The sequence below is a fragment of the Python bivittatus genome, unplaced genomic scaffold, assembly GCF_059951505.1.
Source record: "Python bivittatus isolate LINGU-HERP-01145 unplaced genomic scaffold, Pbiv_v1 ctg000690_np1212, whole genome shotgun sequence".
Classification (NCBI taxonomy): Eukaryota; Metazoa; Chordata; class Lepidosauria; order Squamata; family Pythonidae; genus Python; species Python bivittatus.
In genome coordinates this window covers 17,624,399-17,644,844 of record NW_028277096.1, presented here as the reverse complement: position 1 = coordinate 17,644,844, position 20,446 = coordinate 17,624,399, and the positions used below count along the sequence as shown (strand labels likewise).

At 39.9% G+C, this 20,446-nt stretch overlaps 1 protein-coding gene across 10 annotated transcripts in view; it reads right to left on the bottom strand.

The window, feature by feature from the left end:
- Nucleotides 1-20,446, bottom strand: part of MSI2 (musashi RNA binding protein 2) — a 509,931-nt gene that overhangs the window by 19,610 nt on the left and 469,875 nt on the right. For 5 of the 10 annotated variants that reach the window (XM_088152520.1, XM_088152522.1, XM_088152519.1 and 2 more), the window contains one exon: nt 11,330-11,506. The exons of the other annotated variants lie outside the window; for them this stretch is intronic. In XM_088152520.1, the coding sequence (XP_088008646.1) occupies nt 11,330-11,506 (177 nt within the window). The remainder of the gene's footprint in view (nt 1-11,329; nt 11,507-20,446) is intronic. 10 annotated transcript variants of the gene reach the window in all.

The following is a 20,446-nucleotide window of genomic DNA, read 5'->3' as shown; positions in this document are numbered from 1 at the left end:
ACAGTGGAATCAGTGACTACTGTGGGCTCCTGGACAGTGAAATCCTTCTCAACAGATGTGCTCAAACAGAGCCTGGACAGCCATCTGTGGGGAATGTTTTTACCTGGATTCTGTTTTAAACTGGAGCAAGGTGTCAGAGTCTGCACACTCAAGGGGTTGAACTCAATGATCTAAAGGCTACAATTCTGTAAGATATCTCACCTCCTTCTTTCTACACGGCCTACAAGTTGTAAAATCTTGGGGGAAGAATTTGAGGAAACTGAAGCGCAGCTGGCATTTCATACTCCAAACTCATCAGATGGTTTAGAAACCAACACCTTGGAGACAAGTGGATGCTGCTGACATACTTTCACAATACAACCACCTGGATCCCTCCAGGACCTCAAAACTAAGCAATGTGAAATAATTAGGAAAAAAAAGAGAGAGCAGGAATCTGATTTGTACTGTAAAAACAAATCTCTTAAATAAGCCCGCAAGAGGAAAGGTAAGAAGGAGAAAATTCACAGAATTTAAGTACTTAAAATCAGAGGCACAAGAGAATGTAAATTCTACAGAGTATGCATTTTTTTAAAAAGAACTTTCTGATTTAAACTAAACCAAGAGGCACTGCTTGATTTTTCATCCAGAGGAAGACTGGAAAAGTATTTCACTGGTTTTTCAACAAGGGATGAATCCACACATTTTATCTTAGGTTGCACTTGAATCACATCATATAAGCTCCATCTGGTGATATTTCCTCTAAATATACCCTCCCACTCTGCATTTATTTCCATAGCGATGTTTTGGGAAGAATATTTTGGCCAAAATTTGCTCTAGACTTATAGTGTTTTGTCTTCCAGATAAGAATTGTTCCTAGCACACATATTGGGTAGAGAGGCAGAGGATACCTGTGACTGGGAAACAGCATTTCCTTTAAGTACTACAGAGAATGCTGCTGAAGAGGAACAAAAACCCCAACAAACATACCCAGTGTGATCTGAGCCTGCAAATGATTAATTGCTTAGCTTTCCTGTGAAAAAAAGTTAGTGAAAAGTATTGCTTTTTAAAAGCATTGCAAATGTGGAAGTATGGAGATTCCAACATGCATTAGCACACAATGTTTCTGTTCACATGACATGTTTAATTTAGTCATGGGGGTGAGGCTACCATATCATGTGAATGGAAAAAACTAGGTAAATTGACCTAGCCAATTAACAGTTATGTTTAGTATCAAATAAGGCAGGCAGACTTGGGGCTACACTTAACTCCCTTCAGTCAACTGTGTCTTCCAAACAGTGAACTAAGGGGACTTCCACATGGCATCATTTCCCATTCCCAGTTTCTTCAAGCTGTTGTTAAGTTAGGTACACTATGAATGACCAAAAAGTGCTCATTTACTGTATGACTCAACTTCAGCTTGGAGGAAAGTAGAGTGGAATGCTACAAGGCTTTATCCTTGGCCATGTGTTGTTCTACATTTTTATCTATCACTTGAGTGAGGGCAGTGAGGGGCCATGTATCAAGTTTGTAGATGGCACAAAGCTGGGAGGGGTAGCTAATTCTTTAAATGAGAAAGAGAGAAGATGCAAAAAGGTACAGAGAGACTTGAGCAGTGGGATGCAATGGGCAGGATGGAATTGAACAGGGAGAAATGTAAACTATTCATAAAGTTCTGCATTTGGGCAAGAAGGGAGGGCACATGTATAGGACAGGAAGACGTGGTTTGGCAGTAGTAAATATTAAAAAGATCTAGGTGTCCTTGTTGATCACAAGTAAAACAGGAGGCAGCAATGTGATGCAAATGCTAAAAAAGGAAATATGTTGAGAAATATTAACTGGAGCATAGACTCCAGATGATGGGAGTTACTGTCCCACTCTACTCCGCCTTGGTCAGCCCCACTTAGAATCTGGTGCCCAGTTCTGGCACCATAGTTCCAAAAGGCAGTGACAAAATGAAGGGAATTTGAAGAAGGACTACCAAGATGGTGAAGGATCTGGAAACCAAGCTGCATAAGGAACACAGTAAAAATATCTGGGTATGATAGTCTACAGAAGGCAGGTATGATAGTAGTGTTCAAATACCTGAAAGACTGTCACAGAAAAGAGGGAGTAGACTTAATCTGTACTATCCCAAAGGGTAGGACTAGAACCAGTGGGTTAAAACTACAAAGAAGCAAATTCAGACTCAGAAGGAACTTCCTGGTGGTACAAGCTGGAACAGACTACCACACAAATTAGTAAATTCTCCTTCATTAGACCCGTGCAAACAGAGGCTAGATGATCATCTCTCATAAATATTCTAGTGAATTCTACACTGAATAGGGGGTTGGCCTTTTTCAACTCTTTCATTCCTCTGTTGCCTTTACAACGCCATTACTAGCTATAATGACGAGAGGATACATGCCTGCAACTTTGCAAGCAGATGCTTCTCCTGGTAGCTGTAACCACGGCTGCATGTTGCTGCAGTGGTTGGAGCGAAGGTGAGAGGGAGATGCATTCCGAAGATGGCTACAGATTCAGTCATCCCACAAACAGGATAACTGAATGGAAGAGAATAAGGTTGACTTGGAAGAATAAAAATCCTGCTACCATCTACCCCACCCAAAAAAGAAAACTGCAAGCTCCAACTTATACAAGAGCCAATCACTACAGAACAAAACCAGGCAACAGGCTGGCATTTTGCAGGTAGCTGGCACCTGCCAAAAAGGAGGGGAGTAACATTCTCAACAACTTCCCCTGTGCTGCTTTGGCCTGGGCAACGGTGCACCTGGGAAGAGCTGCACAGATCTGTAGAAGGTCAACGCAGCCCAGAACATGGACATCCGCAGGAGCCCGCTGCTTTGGCCAAGATGACAAAAGCAGTGTCACACTGCAAGTTCCGCCCCTTCCATACATCCATGCAACCTCATGGTGCACTTCTAAAAGGGGTGGGGTCTGTATCAGCACAGTGCTGCTTCTGTCATTTGGGCCCCCCACCAGTCCTGTCCGCAGATGCTGCTGGCTCAGATCAATCCTGGTTGCATTTTAAAAAGATGCACGTTTGTCTGGTTGGATCAAAGAAAGAAAGAAAGCACGGTTGAATGTTTGCTTTGATGGGGGACCTGTCAAGTCATTTTTCTCTTTTAAGGACTTGTGAGCTGAATGTCAAAATTAACTGGCTCAGCTGCTGAACCTGGACATCAGGATGGGAACAAACACTTATGAACTAATTCAGGCATGGTGTAAAATCCCTGGGTAAAAGTGCAAAAACAGGGCCCCTCTAAGCATTTCCTTTTTACCCCATCTGCATATATGGAAGATGAAAAAGAGGCAGAAACAAGTTGAAGTTAGTGTAGCCCCTGTAGTGTTTTGATCCTGATTCTGCAACTGGGTTTTTAAATGTGTTTTTTGCCTTGGGGGAACAAAGAGCCTAAAAAACAAAAACAAAACAAGCACCAAAGGAAATGGCTGGAGGTTTGAAGCAGTGGCTAAGGAGTTAGCAGCCCAAATGTACTGTTCACTGCTGACATATGGAGGTGAGTGAATCACTTACAGGAGGGGATTCCTGGGTCAAAGTTGTGCAAACATAGTCAGTGTTTCTTTACTTTATTGATTTGGGTAATCATGGACAAATATCCATTTTTAAAACAACAACATGGCAGCAGTAGGTCACCTAAACACACACATTTCTGTAGCAGTTCTTTTTTTTCTCAGTTTCAGTACTTTGTTTTGGTCTCTGCAACATGCTCGCAAATTAAAAACACAACTGCAACAGCTTTCCTGCAATCTTGTCTTTGAAATTTGCCCACTGAGCAACAGCTGCATTTCAGGAAAGTGTCTGACCTCACACATTAAAGGACTTCTGGATCCTGCCACAACAACAACAACAAGGGAAGGTAAACATTTCTGTCTGATGGTCATCAAATATCTCAAAAGCAAAAGATATGCTCCAGCATCAGGAACCACTCGGTGCAGAACTCTGAAGCAAGGTGATCTAATACAGCCTCTTGCTTATTTGTCACCTACCTCTTATCAATATATTATCACTTGATCAAGCCTTTCTTGTTGCCTTGAGACATTTGTTCTGGCTTTGGATGCCTCGTTCAGGAAAACTTTGCTATTTCAATGGTACTTTTCATGAGGCACATTCTGTCATATGTCTGGAAGGATGCAGTCAAAGCATATGACCAAAATATCACTTTGTGGATTTTGTATCTCCTCCTTGATTTTTCAACAGGTCAAGGTCAAGAGAGCACAAAATATGTATCTATATTGGAAATGTTTGTTACTGGATTCAGGCAGACTTTTATAAGTCTTGATACAACCTATTTCTCCAAAAGTGTACACTGAAAACAACCACAAAGGGCAAGGCGAATCTTTAGTGTTCCAATGGTGTCGTCCACAAGTCACATATGCCAAATAACAGTTTGCTAAGGAAACTCTGAGAGCTAATTTGGTGTCGTAGTTAAAGGCACCAGTCTAGAAACCAGGAGACCAGGAGTTTGTCCTGCCCTAGGCACAAAGCCAGCTGGGGGACTTCGGGACAGTCCCTTTCTCTCAGTCCTAGGGCCAAAACACTTCTGAAAAGGCACCAAATCATCATCATCATCTTCATCATTATCATTTTGAGAGGCACTATGGTGTAGAGGTTAAAGGCACTGAGCTAGAAACTGAGAGACTTTAGTTCTCCTTTAGACATTCCCTCTCTCTCAGCCCTAGGAACAAGGCAAGGCCAATCTACTTCCAAAAATGTTGCCAGACTGACTTGAAAGCATGTGCGCGCACATGTACACACACAAGCAAACTCCTATGCCTACACAACAAAGGTTTTAATTCTCTTTCATTTTGCTTCTAACCCTAACCCTAAAGGAAGAAACAACATCAACTGAAACCTAAAAACAGTCAAATTAGGTTGTATGCTGTTGCACTGGTCACATTTGCACAACCTCCTTAACTGGGTCATTTTTAAGTCCAGAAATGAGTTTTTCTACCAGGCAGCCTTTGTGATCTTTTCTTCCAAGCTGCCTGCCATCCTGTGCAAACCGGCAGCTGTGTTGAATATCCTTACCAATCAGCTGTAGATGAAAACATAATATCTACCACCAGAAAACCCTAGAATAAGTCAATTCCATTTGGTCGTCATGAAGTTTTATGAAGTATAGGGCAAAGCAATACTTCTGAAACAAGTAAAAATAGAAATTCACAAACAAAAATGATGGATTACTATTTTGGGCTCTTCATAAATTGGGGTCATGGAAGTTGATGATTGCAGAGGGAGGGGGAACAAAATGCTAAAAGCCACTATAATCTCCAGGTTTATTGGACAGTGGATCCAACCTTCCTGTCAAAGCCAACTTGCAGCCCCAAAATGAGTCTCCAGTGGGAATCTAATAAAGTATAAAAGTTTGTTTTCTATCTTCTCCTTTAGGAAACATAATGTGCTACAGTCAGAGTGAGCATGGTAGCTCCAATAAACTTTTGGGCTCTTTAACCCAGATTAATCAAAGTGGTTCAGCAAGTTCATATGCAATTAACCAGCTAAGACTAACCATGTGGGTTTACCATGTTGTGGGAAAAGTGCCCACTTCAAATAAGGAACCAAAAGGTTTGGAGATAGATGCAAAAAAAAAAATCTTTTATTGACATGTACAACTACCATGATGACTGGGCTCCCAGCCAGAAGAATGAAAAAGAGCCCCAAACTAGGCAAGGTTATGTATTATATACCCCCAGAAAGGTTGTGTAGGAATGACACAGAAAGCAAGGTAAATCAAACTGTGACCTTTACAACAGGAATGTAACATCTGATAACACTATGGGATGACCTTACTATGGCTATCCCAGCACCTCTGTATTCTTTTTACTAACAGAACTCTATCCTACCCTGATGACAGATACTAACACCATGTAACAATGGCATTTATTATGCCCATACACTGCCTCCCTTTACACCAAAGGAAATACAACAGTCTGATTTCTGTTTTTTGTCTCTTTTCTCTCCAGTCAACAGGTGGCCCTGGTCTCCCTGCTCCCTTGTACTTCTGTGCCTTTCCTCATGGTTATACCATGTATAGGTCATCATGTATGATAACCCTCCACAAGTATCGTATCCTTCACATCACCTCAATTTCTCTGGCTGCTTAATATAGAGGATACAATGAATATGAATTAGGAAGAACACATTATTCAATGGATAAACTAACCCCCCTTCTAATTCAAAGCACAAAATCACTGAGGGACACATTAGTGAAAGACATGCATCTCAGTTACAGAAAATCACAGCATGAGGTTGGTTGGGTTTCTAGTGGTCTATATTGTGTTGCTGGTTTACTGCAATTTAAGGCAGAGGTGGAGAAACAGGACTGGGAGGAGTAAAGTGCAGCAACATAAAAATATCATCATAGAAACCAAAGGGACAGATTTCCTACTACATCCAAAGTAAAGTTTAGTAGAGGACCAATGTACATATATTCAGGGTGACATAAAGAAAAACTGATTCCAGAATTCTCAGGATTATTTAGAGCTATGTCACACATCACACAGCGGCAAATTTGGGTCCAAAGCTGAATCAACTGCAGCCTGCAGCCAATAACTGCATCCTGACTTGTAAGCCTATGCAGCATGTGTTCGAAGTATATGTCTAAAACAGAAGCTGATTTAGCAAACAGCAACTTAAGACTGAACTACTCCCAGCATTCCTTGACACTGGCCAAGCTAGTTGGGGCTACTTGGAGATATGCTTCAGCAACATCTGAGATTCCTACTCCACATTAAAAGATGACCATGAGACAGACAGCACATCAATGTCTTCTATTCCCTGATTCACCTGCTCTACTGCATTTTCTCCCTATTTGTCCCATGTTTTCCTCTAAGGAGCTGAAAGGGATTGTGACAGTCCTTCTGTATTTAGCTAAGCAGGGACATGAAGCTGTATCCCTGGTCCTAGGGTGCTTCCAGGCAGGCACAGGCCTTGTCCTCTTACTTTCTACAGAGTTGTATTTCTGCAGGGGTATCCCCACTGCTGATGGCTTCTTTTCTTGTGTTGCTGGCCAGTAGGAGGATGCAAAGAAGTGACAGCCAGCTGCTCCCCTGTTTCTCATCACCCTGTTTTTTTACAGCGAAAGAAGACAGCATTTAAAAAAAGTGGTTGGTTGCTCTACAGCAGAAGCAGCAAAGCTGCCCTGGGTAAGGCTGGAGCTTCCTCCCACCTGCAGCTCCAAAACCACAGGATGTTGGCCCACTCTGCAGCCTCACTTTTTTTTTTTAAATAAGAGGGGAAGTATAATAGGATTTTCTGAGGAGAAAACAAGTTATAAAAAAGTCAGTAGAATTAAAAAAAAGAGTGGAAAAAGAGATCCCCAAAACAGGGACTAAGAAAATTAAACTAGTATTCCATACTAAGCCATCTACCCATGGTCTGTGTTTTTGCTGATTGGATTAAATCCACTTTCTCCAAAGTAAGGCCTCCTCAGATGTGTTGGTCTGCCACTCCAACCACCATGGTGATCCAAGATCTTAAGGGCACCAAATTAGAGAAGGCTAGAGAACCTATTTTCTTCAAAGGCTATTTTCTTTTTCTACCTGGCTAGAGAAAAATTATTATGGAAACCTTGAGGGCTCATGGAATTCAAAACCTCAAAAAAGGGTATCGTGCTGCTTGGAATTAAGCATCTTTAATTCACTATAAATCCAATATTCAACAAATTGAGCAGAGGACAAGTGATTGTACAAGCCTCTTGTTACGGAACATGACACCTAATTTAAATTCTCACTGCTTTATTTTTCCTGCTAAATCTGATATCCAATGTTCTTTGTGTAACCTTCTGTAGTTTTTTGCAATACCATCAGCTGGGTACAATTTCCAAATCTCATTAGGAATATAATTTTTCGTATACACTTTCCAAGTTCATACTTCCTCCATCCCAGGCATTCTGATTATCTACCTGGAGCTTTTGAATATTATTTCCATCATTGCTAGAGTGAGTCTTGTTGATAAAACAATGTAGGAGAGATTTTTTTCCCCTTCAAAATTCTGAAGATAAAATTGAGCAGCAACATTTATGCCACTAAATATAGGCTTCATTGGGAATATTTGAAAATAGCATTGGAAAGTTATACTGTAAACTAGCTCCAAATACGTTCTTTAGATAGTTTCAATTTGTTGCATATACTTCTTGAGATTCCCAGGGTTTTCTCAGGTTCAGATATGACTTTCCATAGACTGTGGATGTATGGGGAAATTTGTTTGAGAATACTTTGGAATAGGCATTTCAAGTGCATACATGTGGTTTCTTCAGGCAGAATTATAAGGGGAAGCATGCAGGAGGAACTCTATCCAGCTATTTACTGCAAAGTAATGCAATTCATATAATATTGAACCATATTAGGCTTTCTGTATTTCTATTCTATCATGCCATGGACCTGACCAAAGCCCCTTTGGGCATCCCAAGGACCTGCTCCTGTTTTAATCCTGGTCCACCATGAGATAGTTAAACTACCCAAGAGTGGATTTTGCATTAAGAGCATCTGATTTAATGTAAGGCACTGAGAAAACAAGGACAATTGCAGCGTTGGCTCTCTATTGCCTAATACATGTTTAGTAACCAAAGATGGGAAGCTCTCAAGAGATCTCATGGTGGGCTTCCATAGCTGGAGTCAGTTATACCTGAAATTTTCATACTTTTTCAGGTTGTGGAGCTTGTTAATTAAAAAAAGATATCTAGAAGCCCTGATCAAGAGGCAAAGCGATAAATGACGTCCCTGGGATGCTGTGTGTGTGTGTGGCTTTTAAATGTCAGCTGACAAGCCCCATCCTTTCCACTGTACCTTAGAGAAAATGTTAGGGATGCCCCTGGGTATCTTCCTTGGTCTCTCATAGAACCCCACCAGAACACAGTTTGAAATACCCATTGGATCTGGCAGAGCTGATGGGGAGAATTAACTCTGACTCATCAGGCAGTTTCTCCTATGAACCTGCATGTTAACTGAAAGCCTACTTCCAAATAAATCCAATGCTGGACCAGAAAGGTCACGAAGATAAATTCTTTTCAGCAATCTAAGGAGGGATTTCCAGCTATGATCCATTAGGCCATCTGCGTTAGTATATGGATCATTACTCTGATGTGAATTCAGAAAGGAAGTGGGGAAAGGCTGGCTTCCAACTTCAAAGCAATCTCCCCTGACCTTAACAATTTTATATACTTGGTGTATAATTTCATAAACCAACCAGCTTGGTAAACATGTTCATAGGATGTTAACAGAAGGGATTTAAGGAAAAAAAGGTTTGTGCCCTTATATTGGGTTTAGCATGTTGTGCAGAGTCAAAAATGATTTAATCTAAGTGGGGCATTTTGAATGAATATTTTAAGCCTACCACGAGACAATTAGGGCCATGCAACAAAATGTGTATAACTGGAACTGGTAGGCGATGGAATTGGCATCAAATACAAGAATCCCTACTCTCATTTGAGTTGAAGTGTAAAACCTACCTATTTAATGTTAGAATATGGAAAATTACAACTAATCTGCATGGAGTTTGTGTACATCAATGGAGTCTGAGAATTTTGTATGCAATTATATGTTTGATTTTACTTGGGAAAAAAATCCCAGAGGGCAGTTTATCCCAAGCACCAGCCAGCTATATAACCACTGAGTTCCTTTTCGGGGCTGGTATAAGCTGATCTCTAGCATCATGGTCTCCCAATCAGCAAAGGAAGCATATGGAAGGATTGTTGAATAATAGTTTTTCAGCCTAGCTTGCAGTATGAGAATAAAACCAGTTCCTGCAAGTTCCTCTCTCAGCTTCAGCCTAAGCTCTCAATTGCAGAAAGAGTTGAATAAGTCTGGATAGCACTACTCAGTATTCCAAATGAACTAGATGGCAGGGCTGCTCTAAAGTGGAATTTCCTCAAGCAAAAGTTAGCTCTAGCGTGCAATTTGTGGGTCATGTATTGCTCTTATGCAAAGGACTGCCATGTTGAGGACGGGGCAAAATGATCTAATTTGTTCAGAGCTGTTCCAAAAGACAAGACAGGAAACCATGGATGCAAATGGCAAGAAAGTAGATTTCAGTTGGAGACCAATCTTCCTAACAGAATTGTTCAACAATGAAACAGACTGCTTTAGGAAGCAGTAGACTCTCTTTTGCCAGAGGGGTGTAAACAGAGGCTGGATGGCCATCTGTCAGGAATGCTGTAGTGAAGATTCCTGCACTGGGTAGGTCTTGGACCAAATGATCTCTGAAGACCCTTCCAACAGTTACATTTTATGATATGAATCTTAAGTATCTGCCATCTTCCCTTCCTCTCGCCTATTCTCACTCAGATGATGATGGCATTCATCATTTTTTTCAAATAACTATAGCTTATTATTTGTCCAAACATGGAGCTGTGGTTAGTTTAAACTATGGTTATTTCAAACAGACCTTAGTTTCAGATCTTTATTTCTTTTTTCCTTTGGAAAAAGGAGCAAACTATGGTTAGTTGATGGAAGCAGCTTAATTTGATACCTTCTTTTTACTAAATAAAAAGAGGAATGAGTAAAGGAAAAAGTCCCACAGACAAATAAGGGCTATAGAGGAGGCTTCTGGGTGAGACTATTAAGTTTGTCACATTTCAAAACCAATTGTCTGAGGGGAAAGAAAGTCAAATATTCTCAGGACAAAATCTACCTAAACTTAAATCATCTTTTTCTCTTGTCTTTGACTTAATATCCAGCCAGTGGTAAGAGTTCTGGAGAACCTTCCTCATTATTTTCTGACTTGTTACTTGATCTCAATAAACACACACACACAAACAAAAGTCAACCTATATTATTTATATTCCCAGTTTCTTTATAGGCAACCTGAAGGAAGCTAATAAATCCTTCCAAAGGCAAATCTCTTAGATTAAATACCTGTACAATCAATAGAATATCTTTATGAAGTTTAAAACATTTTGCAGCAACTTCACTGAGATCAAAAACAGGTCTTGAAAAAAGTCAAGATCTGCTGCATCTTCCATTTGACCCTCCCAAGACTACAGATCCAATTCTATGGAAGAAGGCCACAACCTGTCTAAGGGGCATGACAATGGAACTCCTCTCCACATAAAATGCACTCATGCAATGGCCCTCCACATCTTGCCAGCCATTTCCCTGTCAGGTGTTATGCCTCTACTCAGATGTTTACCACATTTGGATCAACTGCTGAAAGAAATGTCACAATTCAGAATTTAAGGAAAGTTAACCCAAATTCTGAAACTAACCAAAAGAAACAAGAATGAACTTTGGTAGCCATGCAAACTTCCTTCTATATATCAATAAATATGTGATGTTGTTACCATAATTTTACTGTATTGTTTGCTTCCCCAAAGGAATGAAATTCCATACAAACCTGGGCTTTTAAACTGATCCGGGCTGGGAAGGTGGTGGAGGGGGGAGTTACTCGCTGAAGCAGGGTGCTCGCTACGAAGCATCTGAGCCACCCGAGGCCCCATGGAATCATAGTCCGCATACGATAATGGAGCCCGTTGGTCACCGGGCGGAGAATAGAAACCATAATCGGGGATCCCTGGAGATACAGTGACTCTATCATTGCAGATACTAGATTGGTGCTAATTTTCAATATTAAAAATGTACTTTTTTTTTACAGTTACAATCATGGAAACACAAGGCAAATATTAAAAAGTAGAGTTTTGAGAAGAAAATGGATCATACATGCCCCCAATATCCTTGCTATTTTACTCAACTTTGTTAGTACAAAAACAAGAAGACTGGATATAAAACAAAGAAACTCACCACCTGATTTACTAGAAGTCTTTTTCCAGAGCAGGAAAAATGATGCATGAGAATGAAATATTGACCCTACTAAGTAACAGGGAATACATTGCAAATGGAGAACTGTAGGAAAAAGCTAATTAGAGCTAATTTTCAATGCCCATGAATTTCCTTATCTATGGAAAATCTCCAACTCCCATTTATCCAAATATATAGATTTGTATGAGTTATGCACATTTAGACATTTGTAATATATCCATACAAAAACATGTGCTTAAGTCAACGTATGAGCACGAACCTTTCTTATCCCCAAATGGTAAATAGATCCTTCCCCTGTTTTATCTTACCTCAATTGTCCTGAAGTTCTGGATTCTCCAAGATACCCCCTTTTAATACTGTATCATTTAGACAGTTTGTATACTATTTCACAATATCACAAGTCACAAGAAGTGAAGTTCACCTTCACAGGTCATACTTATATCAGTAATGACTATTGCTTTAATAAGACTAGTCAGTTTAATGTAAGCCCCACAACCAACTGATTCGAGTCAAAGAGAAAGATTCTCTAAAACTGCATATAGCCTCAAGATTGAGAACTTCTGAGAAAATAAATATATCAAGAACAAATATCATAGATGAAGCTGAGCTCCTCCATGTTTATCTTAGCAAAAGGGAGAAAACACAGTGTGGCCCAAAATGATAAACACTACAATTCATCCAGATTTCGGATATTTACTTTAACTTAGACTCAAAATGGTACATCTTAAGATGGGAGCATCTTACTTTTTGAAGAACAATAATTCTCAAATAGGCTTGTATAACATACTTGTGCATACATTTTAATGAAACAGGCTATTTATTCCTTCAGTTTAAGTAAATTTGTGGTAAAGAAGAATGGCAGATTATCTACCACTTGGATGGAAAAAATTCACACTGCTATTGCTCTTGCAATCAGCAGAGGATTCCCCAGCAGTTCAAAACCCTCCTGTTTAATATCTACATGTAACCACTGAGTGAGGTCATCTGTTAGGGTCCAGTATTGTCAATATTCAAGATGCTGGTCATCACCTATAAAGTCCTTCATGACATAGGGCCAGGTTATCTGAAGGACTATCTCCCATGGTTTCTACCTGGAAGGTAAGAGCCAACAGAATGAGTATGTTCTGGGTCCCCTCGATCAAACAGTGTCATGTCATCTTTTTGAACCCAGGAAATGTGCCTTCTCTGTTATAGTGCCTGGGGTAGAGAGTAAGGAAGATGACTTTGATCGAGGGTATGTAGGCTCTGTTGCCTAGGCAAAAAGGACCAATGCATTTTTAAGTCCAGAAAATGTTAGAAAGCAGTTCAGACAGATGCCTCCCTTATTCACTATACTGTTATTATAGCTAATCTCAATAAAAGTTGTTTTAGCTTTCCTGTGGAATTGATTTCATAAGCTGGTCAGGACTGACTCTTGCCCTCTGGAATAAGGTCCCCCTGAGACCCATATGTTCCCACCCTGTGGTGTTCTGAAAGGCATTAAAGTTCTGGCCTTGGGATAGGGTGGATGGAACCCCTTGTTCGATATGTTTGTCAAATGTCATATATGTTCTGATGTAGTTGTCTGGATTTGCCATTTCCCCTACAGTATTTCTATTTCTTTTGTTGTATTTGTGTTGTTTTTATATAGTTGGCTGCCCAGTCATGTGGCTCTAAAGTTGAAGTAAGGAAATAAATAAATAAACAAATGATAATCCAGGGAAGATCTGAAGAGGGAAAAATAAGTAACAGATTTTTTGGGGGGATAACTTGACTATTTTTTAACCTTTGGAATAGTACTTCCTTTCTGCTCTCATGTAACTGTGCTACTGAAGCATTTCTATTTTCTTCTCTTTTTCTGGATCCATGTTGTACCATATCAAAGGATGTATTGGCATTATAGTTTGTAAAAAGTCTCGTAAGTAGTTATTTAGATCCCAAACACGTGTACAGATATTTTGCCTCTTCTGAATGTTTCTCCACACATATACTAAGAATATTCAATGAGAAAATAAATGATTTCCACCCCCCATAAGTACATTTCAGGCAGAATTAACTGGTGTAGAATTTATTTCCATGCCAGCTTTTATATCAAGTAATATTTTGGTGCTGCCTTATGTTCCTGAAAGAATTGACAAAGATTGGAACTCAACTATTTCTCTTTTCAATTACATTAGCTGTTGGGACCCCCAAATTGCCTGTAAATTACTTTTTCCAGATCATGCAGTCACATGGGATATGTCTGCCCAGATGGATGAAAATAATTGTCTCTACTGGGGAACTGTTTATATCTATAGCCTACTTCTAGGGACCTCCAGGGGACACTTAAAAAGTGGGTGTTCCAATCTTAGCCTGGACTGATCTCAGCATAAGCAAACCCTTTAAGATTAACAAACATTTTGCAAAGGTTGCACAGACACAACCTGAAATTCTGCCCAGTCTGCCCAGTATCTGCCCAACAAGTTAACTATTTTGTTAGCCATTATCTATATGCAATTTTCACTGTCTGCATCCCAGTTTCCTCTGGTGTCTCCTTTTAGTAGTTTCCCCTTCCCAGCCAACTATGGAAACATACACATATATAATATGTGCAAACCATTTGCTCAAAAGAAGGAATGTGAAGCCCATGGGCCACTGCTGGAGGACAGAGCAAGGTTGAGGAAAACCCCATATGGCTGTAATGCTTTTGGAAAGGAAGATCACACTGACAACCTGCTGACAGATTCTCTCCCCTCACTTGCCATAAGCAACCAGATGCAATTTGGCAGCCTTTGCACCATCAGTGTTTATGATAATAGCCATGTGTGCTTGAAAGCAGCAGGAAATTTTCAATATAACTATCATTAAGACAAAACGCTTTAAATCAAAGCCATTACTGCTACTGAGAGTTAAAGCTCATAAGATTAGGCTGCTTTTTATCTTTATGAAAAATTCATAGAACAAGCTGCCAAACAACATCTTCTTGCTCAAGAGAGTAAATGATATAATAATATTTAATGCTGCCGATACAGATGAAAGTGGAGACAGAAGTTGCATGCTGTAATGTGTACATCAGGGAGACTATGTTGAACAAGGAGCTCTGACACTCAGCACATGTAATGCTGGGTAGACAAGCAAATGGGAAGCCTGCTGTTGCCTTCCCCAACTTTTAGACTTCAAAGATCAGCGGCTGCTCTTCGCTTTCCTTGCAATTTGGTTGCAAATGTACAGGTGCAGTGCAAAGGTGGAACTAAATTGTTCCAAGATTTATTCAAAGCAATAAAGCTGGAAAAATCGAACACAAAGCAAATAGAATGTAAGAAACACTGAAGCATCTGGGCAAAAAACCACCAAAACTCTTGTGCCTTTGGTGGTCAAGAAGAACTGGGCCATTTCAAGAGCCCTGTAGGCCAGTCACCCAAGTTATTCAGCTGGAGGAGAAAATAAAAATCAGTTTAAGCCATGCTACCAAAATACAGGTAGTCTCATTTAGTTTCTGCAATTGGTTCCAATGACTCAGTTGTTAAGTGAAATGGTCACTAAGTGAACACATGACTGACAGAGAGATGCTGCAAAGATCACTGGTTGTTGCTGCCTCATAAAGTTCTCTCATACAGTGTCCTATGCCTCACTTGTTTTTTCCCCCTTGCAGGACAGACAGATTGCTTAAACAAGTTATCTCTTCCTGAGCTGCTTTTCTCCCCAGCACAGCACTTCCCTAAAAAGTGCTAAGGCAAGTTAACAAGCTCAGCTCTGTGACCTTAATTAGCTGATTAGAACCCTTAGGCAGACTTGCAGCTGCTGCATGAAACTGACCAGACCTTAACCAGTTTCAAACTGAAGGGTTTTGTTGTTGGGCATTGGTTGGAAAATAATTTTTTATTATTGTTTATTACTGTCATATTTGCAAATGGTTGCTATTCGAGGCAGTTGCTAAATGAAGACTACAAGTCAGTATTTTGCTGATCCTAGAAATCATGTGATGCCTTTTCCACTGGCTGCCACTCTCATGTCTCTAGACTTCCTTCACTTTCTTGCTGAAGAAGCTCTGACACTGTTCTTTGAGGATATCATGGGTTGCTAACAGAGTTGAAGAGGGGTGTATATCATCTATGATGTCTTAATTCAAATGATGAACTCACGGAACTGAGCCACCTCACCCCTCAAGTCTTTGGCCTGCTTGTGAGCAACATTATAAGCTCCCTGTAAACAGGGCAGGAAAAAAAATCTATAAATATGCATCATCATACATCATTCTGCATGTCAGCATTAAAATGTGTTAGAATAATTTAAAGCCAAGATTACTGTAAGTAGCATTCATTTACACCTGCAGAAATGTTCTGTCTTCATTTCACTCCTGAGGTGAAATTGAAGGAGATCCACAAGTGAAACAACTGGGACTGTTCAAAAGCATCTTAGTTTACTTTCTACTTTTCATCTTAAGTTTTTGAACAGCTAAGCCCCTCAGAGAGCTGCTCAGGTTCTGTTTTGGGGATGATGACATTGGAGGAACAGAGGAGCATTTATGGAGACTGAATTCAAGATCATGGGAATCTGACAGAGAGCATATTTTGGAGATATGACTGATTGAATGAAGATTCAGGTCAGAAAGGACTGTATTTTGTTACAGATCTTTGCAGGACAACTGTGTGTTAAAAATATTTTGCACAAATTACAGGATGATGAATTGTAGAAATGGACAAAAAGCTCATATTACAGTCTGTCAAGTTCCATCTACAGGGGTCTACCAATGTTTGGCTCAGAGTCTAGAATGACAATCTGGTAGAGAAAAAAGGAGTTAATTACCAGACCATGATTCTTCCTTGTATGGTTCTCTGAAGTTGGATCAGCATTTATTATGGTGATAAATTATTCTTAGCTAATTTGTCATAAAATAAATAGCATCTGGCATTACTCCAAAGCTCTACTAAGATAAAGCAATTTTGCTGCAGAGAGAGTGTAAAAGAAATGTTGCATTGTTAAGCCAGGTCACAAGAGTTCTTCTAAAGCAATTATTAAAGATGCAGTTATTGCTAATGCTAGCAATAACTGTCTCTTTAATAGCTGCTTTAGCAAAATTTCAATTTGAGCAACTGATAAAGGAGTGCTAACAAGTGATTGGGGACACATCCACAAAATACTTGATGTGCACAGATTTTTTTAAAAAAAGCAACTAAAATCAATCAAAATAGTTTTCTAGGGCTTGCAATTGCTCATGATGGCAAATAAATATATTTCTCATCACAATAATGATGTTTTACACGAAACCAATATTTATGAAATTCTCCATATCAGAAATGTAGCACAATGACATTCTCACAGGAAGTCAATCCCTTCACACTGAAGGTTGGACCAAATTTTGCCAAGAGAAACAGCAATCAAGGAGCCAATCTTTCTTGCAGCTTTTGACAAAAGATTTTCCACTTGAGGGGTTCATCTTTAATCATTATAAAAGCAGGAAAGTTTAATCCATTTTTGATGTAAGTGCTAATAGCTGTGTGTCCTTGAAGTTCAAAGTGGTCTTTGTGCATGGCAGTAATTAGCCAAGCAAGGTAGTCTCTGCCCTCTCCTGCTTCTAATGACATCCTTAACAACAAACAAATGTCAACCTTACAAAGGCTGTAATACATTTTTTGGCAAGTAGTTTTGGAGGATAGCAAGTATCATCTCCAAACTCTGTGCTATCACTCTGAAATGATGGAGAACACTTATGTTTACATTAAGACAGAAGCCGGAAATTGCAAAACAGTATGGCAATAACAGTAGATCATTTTCCTGCAATTTGATGATCTCCAACATGTTAGATTCCAACATCCATAATTACCAATTAGCATAGAGTTTATTGGGAATGAACTGATGCCATGCAATGGGGATAAAAACTGTGAAATGGACTTCCTGAGGAGAGATGAAAACTGCTTCTAAGAAAATTCTTCCCAGATATTAGGTCACTGTGCTACAAAATATGGCAGCTGATTCTTGCAAGGTTGTTTATCACCATCAAGGGTCCTCAAAGGAATTAGGTGGTGGTTGTTATTGTGATCATCCTTATTTTCTAGAGGTCCCACCTGTTAACAAAAAAATCTCATCATTGCAGTAGAAGGAAGCAGGAGCCTGGCACAAAAAGCATTCATTACTGGTCAGAGAGGGCCTCTGTATCCTTCCTGACCAGACTAAAACCATCTCTGATAATACTCTGTTTTTGTTATGTGAGCAGAAGGTTACAACGTTCCATTAATTGCCCTGGGAAGAATCATCTTTCAGAACCCTCAACACAGAGGACGTTCTTTATATTTATCTAGAAAGCCACAATCACATTGCAAAAAATGTAAATAGCAAAATAGATAGAATAATAATGGGGATATAAGTCGGTGTGTATGGGTGAAGGGAGAAGAGAAACCTCTAGTTGAATTTAAACAGGTTTTTTAAAATTAATTACTTTGTTTTAAGATGTATATGTTGCCCACTTCTATTTTTTGACTCTGGGCAATTTGCAAACTTCCATGTGTGATAAATGTCAATTGATTAAAAGTAGCAGCATAAAAATATCTGAAAATTCTTGAGTAAAAAGAAATGTTTTATCCCCCTCCTAAACTGTCACAAAGTCAGCCTCAACTCCAATGGCAAGTTGTTCCACAGCAGAATTAGCTGTGTTGATGTTAGGGTTAGGATGTTAAAGGCTGAAGAGCACAAACTAACAGGAGTAGGTACAAGTAATCTAGGCTCAAGCTGTGTAAGGATTTATACATAGCACCTCATATTGTACCTGGAATGCAGCTGGTAACCAGCACAGCCATTTCAACACAGAGATGAGGTGGTACTCCTGGACGCATCACTCACCAAATGTGCTCTTGCACTCTGCTCCAATTGTAGTTTATGGATTATTTTCAGGAGATGCACCTCTTAACCTCCTTCAGGTTAGCACTGTGTGCATCACTGACACAAGATCTCACTCCTTCAGGAACAGGCACAACTGGTACATCAGCTAAAGTTGGTAAAAGTCCCTCCTTGCCACTGATGTAATGTAGCTGTCTAGCAACACTGACTGATCCAGCAGAACCTCCAAGCTGTGAACTTGACCCTTAAGGAAATCACAGCCCCATCCAGATGTGGCATAACTTCTGTAAACATTGTACTTTGTAACTACTCTACCTTGCCCAACTTGTTATTTCATATTACATCTCACACCCAAGCACATACAGAGGTTTTTGAAATACTCTCAAGAAAATAACTGATGACAATTAGCTTCAAAGCTGCAGATGATTCTTTCCAGTAGATTTATATAGACGTTAAATAACATGGGAGATATACTGGATTCTACAAGACAAATCCCAGTGCCACCTTTTCCTCCAAAGATAGGAGTGAAACTATTGCAACATGACACCTCCAATCCTCTGCTTTCTCAAATCTCCCAAAGTGATAGTATGGTCAATAGTATCAAAAGTCACTGAGAGATCCAGGAGTATCAACAAAATCACAGTTCCCTTATCTCTTTTCCAGTACAGAGTATCCCTCAGAGTGAACAAGGTTGTCTCTGTGCAAGAGCCAAATGTCAATTGAGACTGGAAATGATCTAGATAATTCATGTTCTCTCACAATTCCTGGAACTGCAGAACCACTGCCCTCTCTACCAGCTAGAGAGGGATTGGTGGGCATAAGCCAAAAGTTGTGCAAGATGGTCTGCTCCAACAATAGTTTTGTAAAAGCCTTACCACCATCTGCCAAAGAAAGGTACTAATAATCTCAGAAATCACTGGCAGAATTCTTGAGTTCTTGAGGCCCTTATCTGCCAAGCCAGGGAGGGATCTACTAGGCAAGAAATGGGGCAAACAGTTACAGGTACTTATCCACATCCTCAAGGGCAAACCATGAAACTGCCCCAAATAGCTCAAGCACAACATAAAATCCAGTGCTTTTATCTAAGATGAATAGCGCAAACAATGGCAAATAACAGAATGGAACTTGTTTAATACTGCTGCACTGCCCAGGGCCATGTTATCCAACCAAAAGCACACAATCAGAGAAAAACACAGTTTCTTCTGGTTTTTTAAAATTGCCATGGTATCTACATCACAACTGATCAGATTCAATCCTAACCTGTATTGTAGTTGTTCAAGCCACCTGCCATCTTAACACTTAGGAATCACTGTATGAAGCACCTGGGAAATCAAGTTCAGACATTCAGCCCTGCATGTTTTACTCTCCCTTGTCCTCTTTCAAGTGAACTGGACAGGGTTTTCTTTTCCTGCTAAGGATCACATTCCCCTTGGAATAATCTCTGTCACCATCTTCTGTCTCTCCCAGGAACAATCTGCAGGGAAGAAACCTCTTACTGAGAGTCTGAACCATTTTTATGCATGTAAAGGAACTCTGAAATTGACTCAAGGGCCACATGTAAGTTGCCCACCCCTGCTTTAGAGGTTTCAGCTGCAGCAACATCAGAAAGCCATGGCACTTCTGCCTAATAATGTAAAACCCCTCAGGTCCCACAGGAGCCTCTGCTCCAGTCCTTCTTTCTCAGCAATTACAGTCCTCTTGAAACGTATATATACAGGTAGCCCCTGATTAAGAACTCCCAGGTTACCAATGACCCATAGTTAAGAATGGAGACTATTATGGCAAAATTCGAGTTAAACAGACAATGGTTTGAGTTCATTACACAATTCTATGTATACAATATTATACAATAATACTATTCTGGCTTACATACAAATTTGATTTAAGGACAGACCTTGGGAAC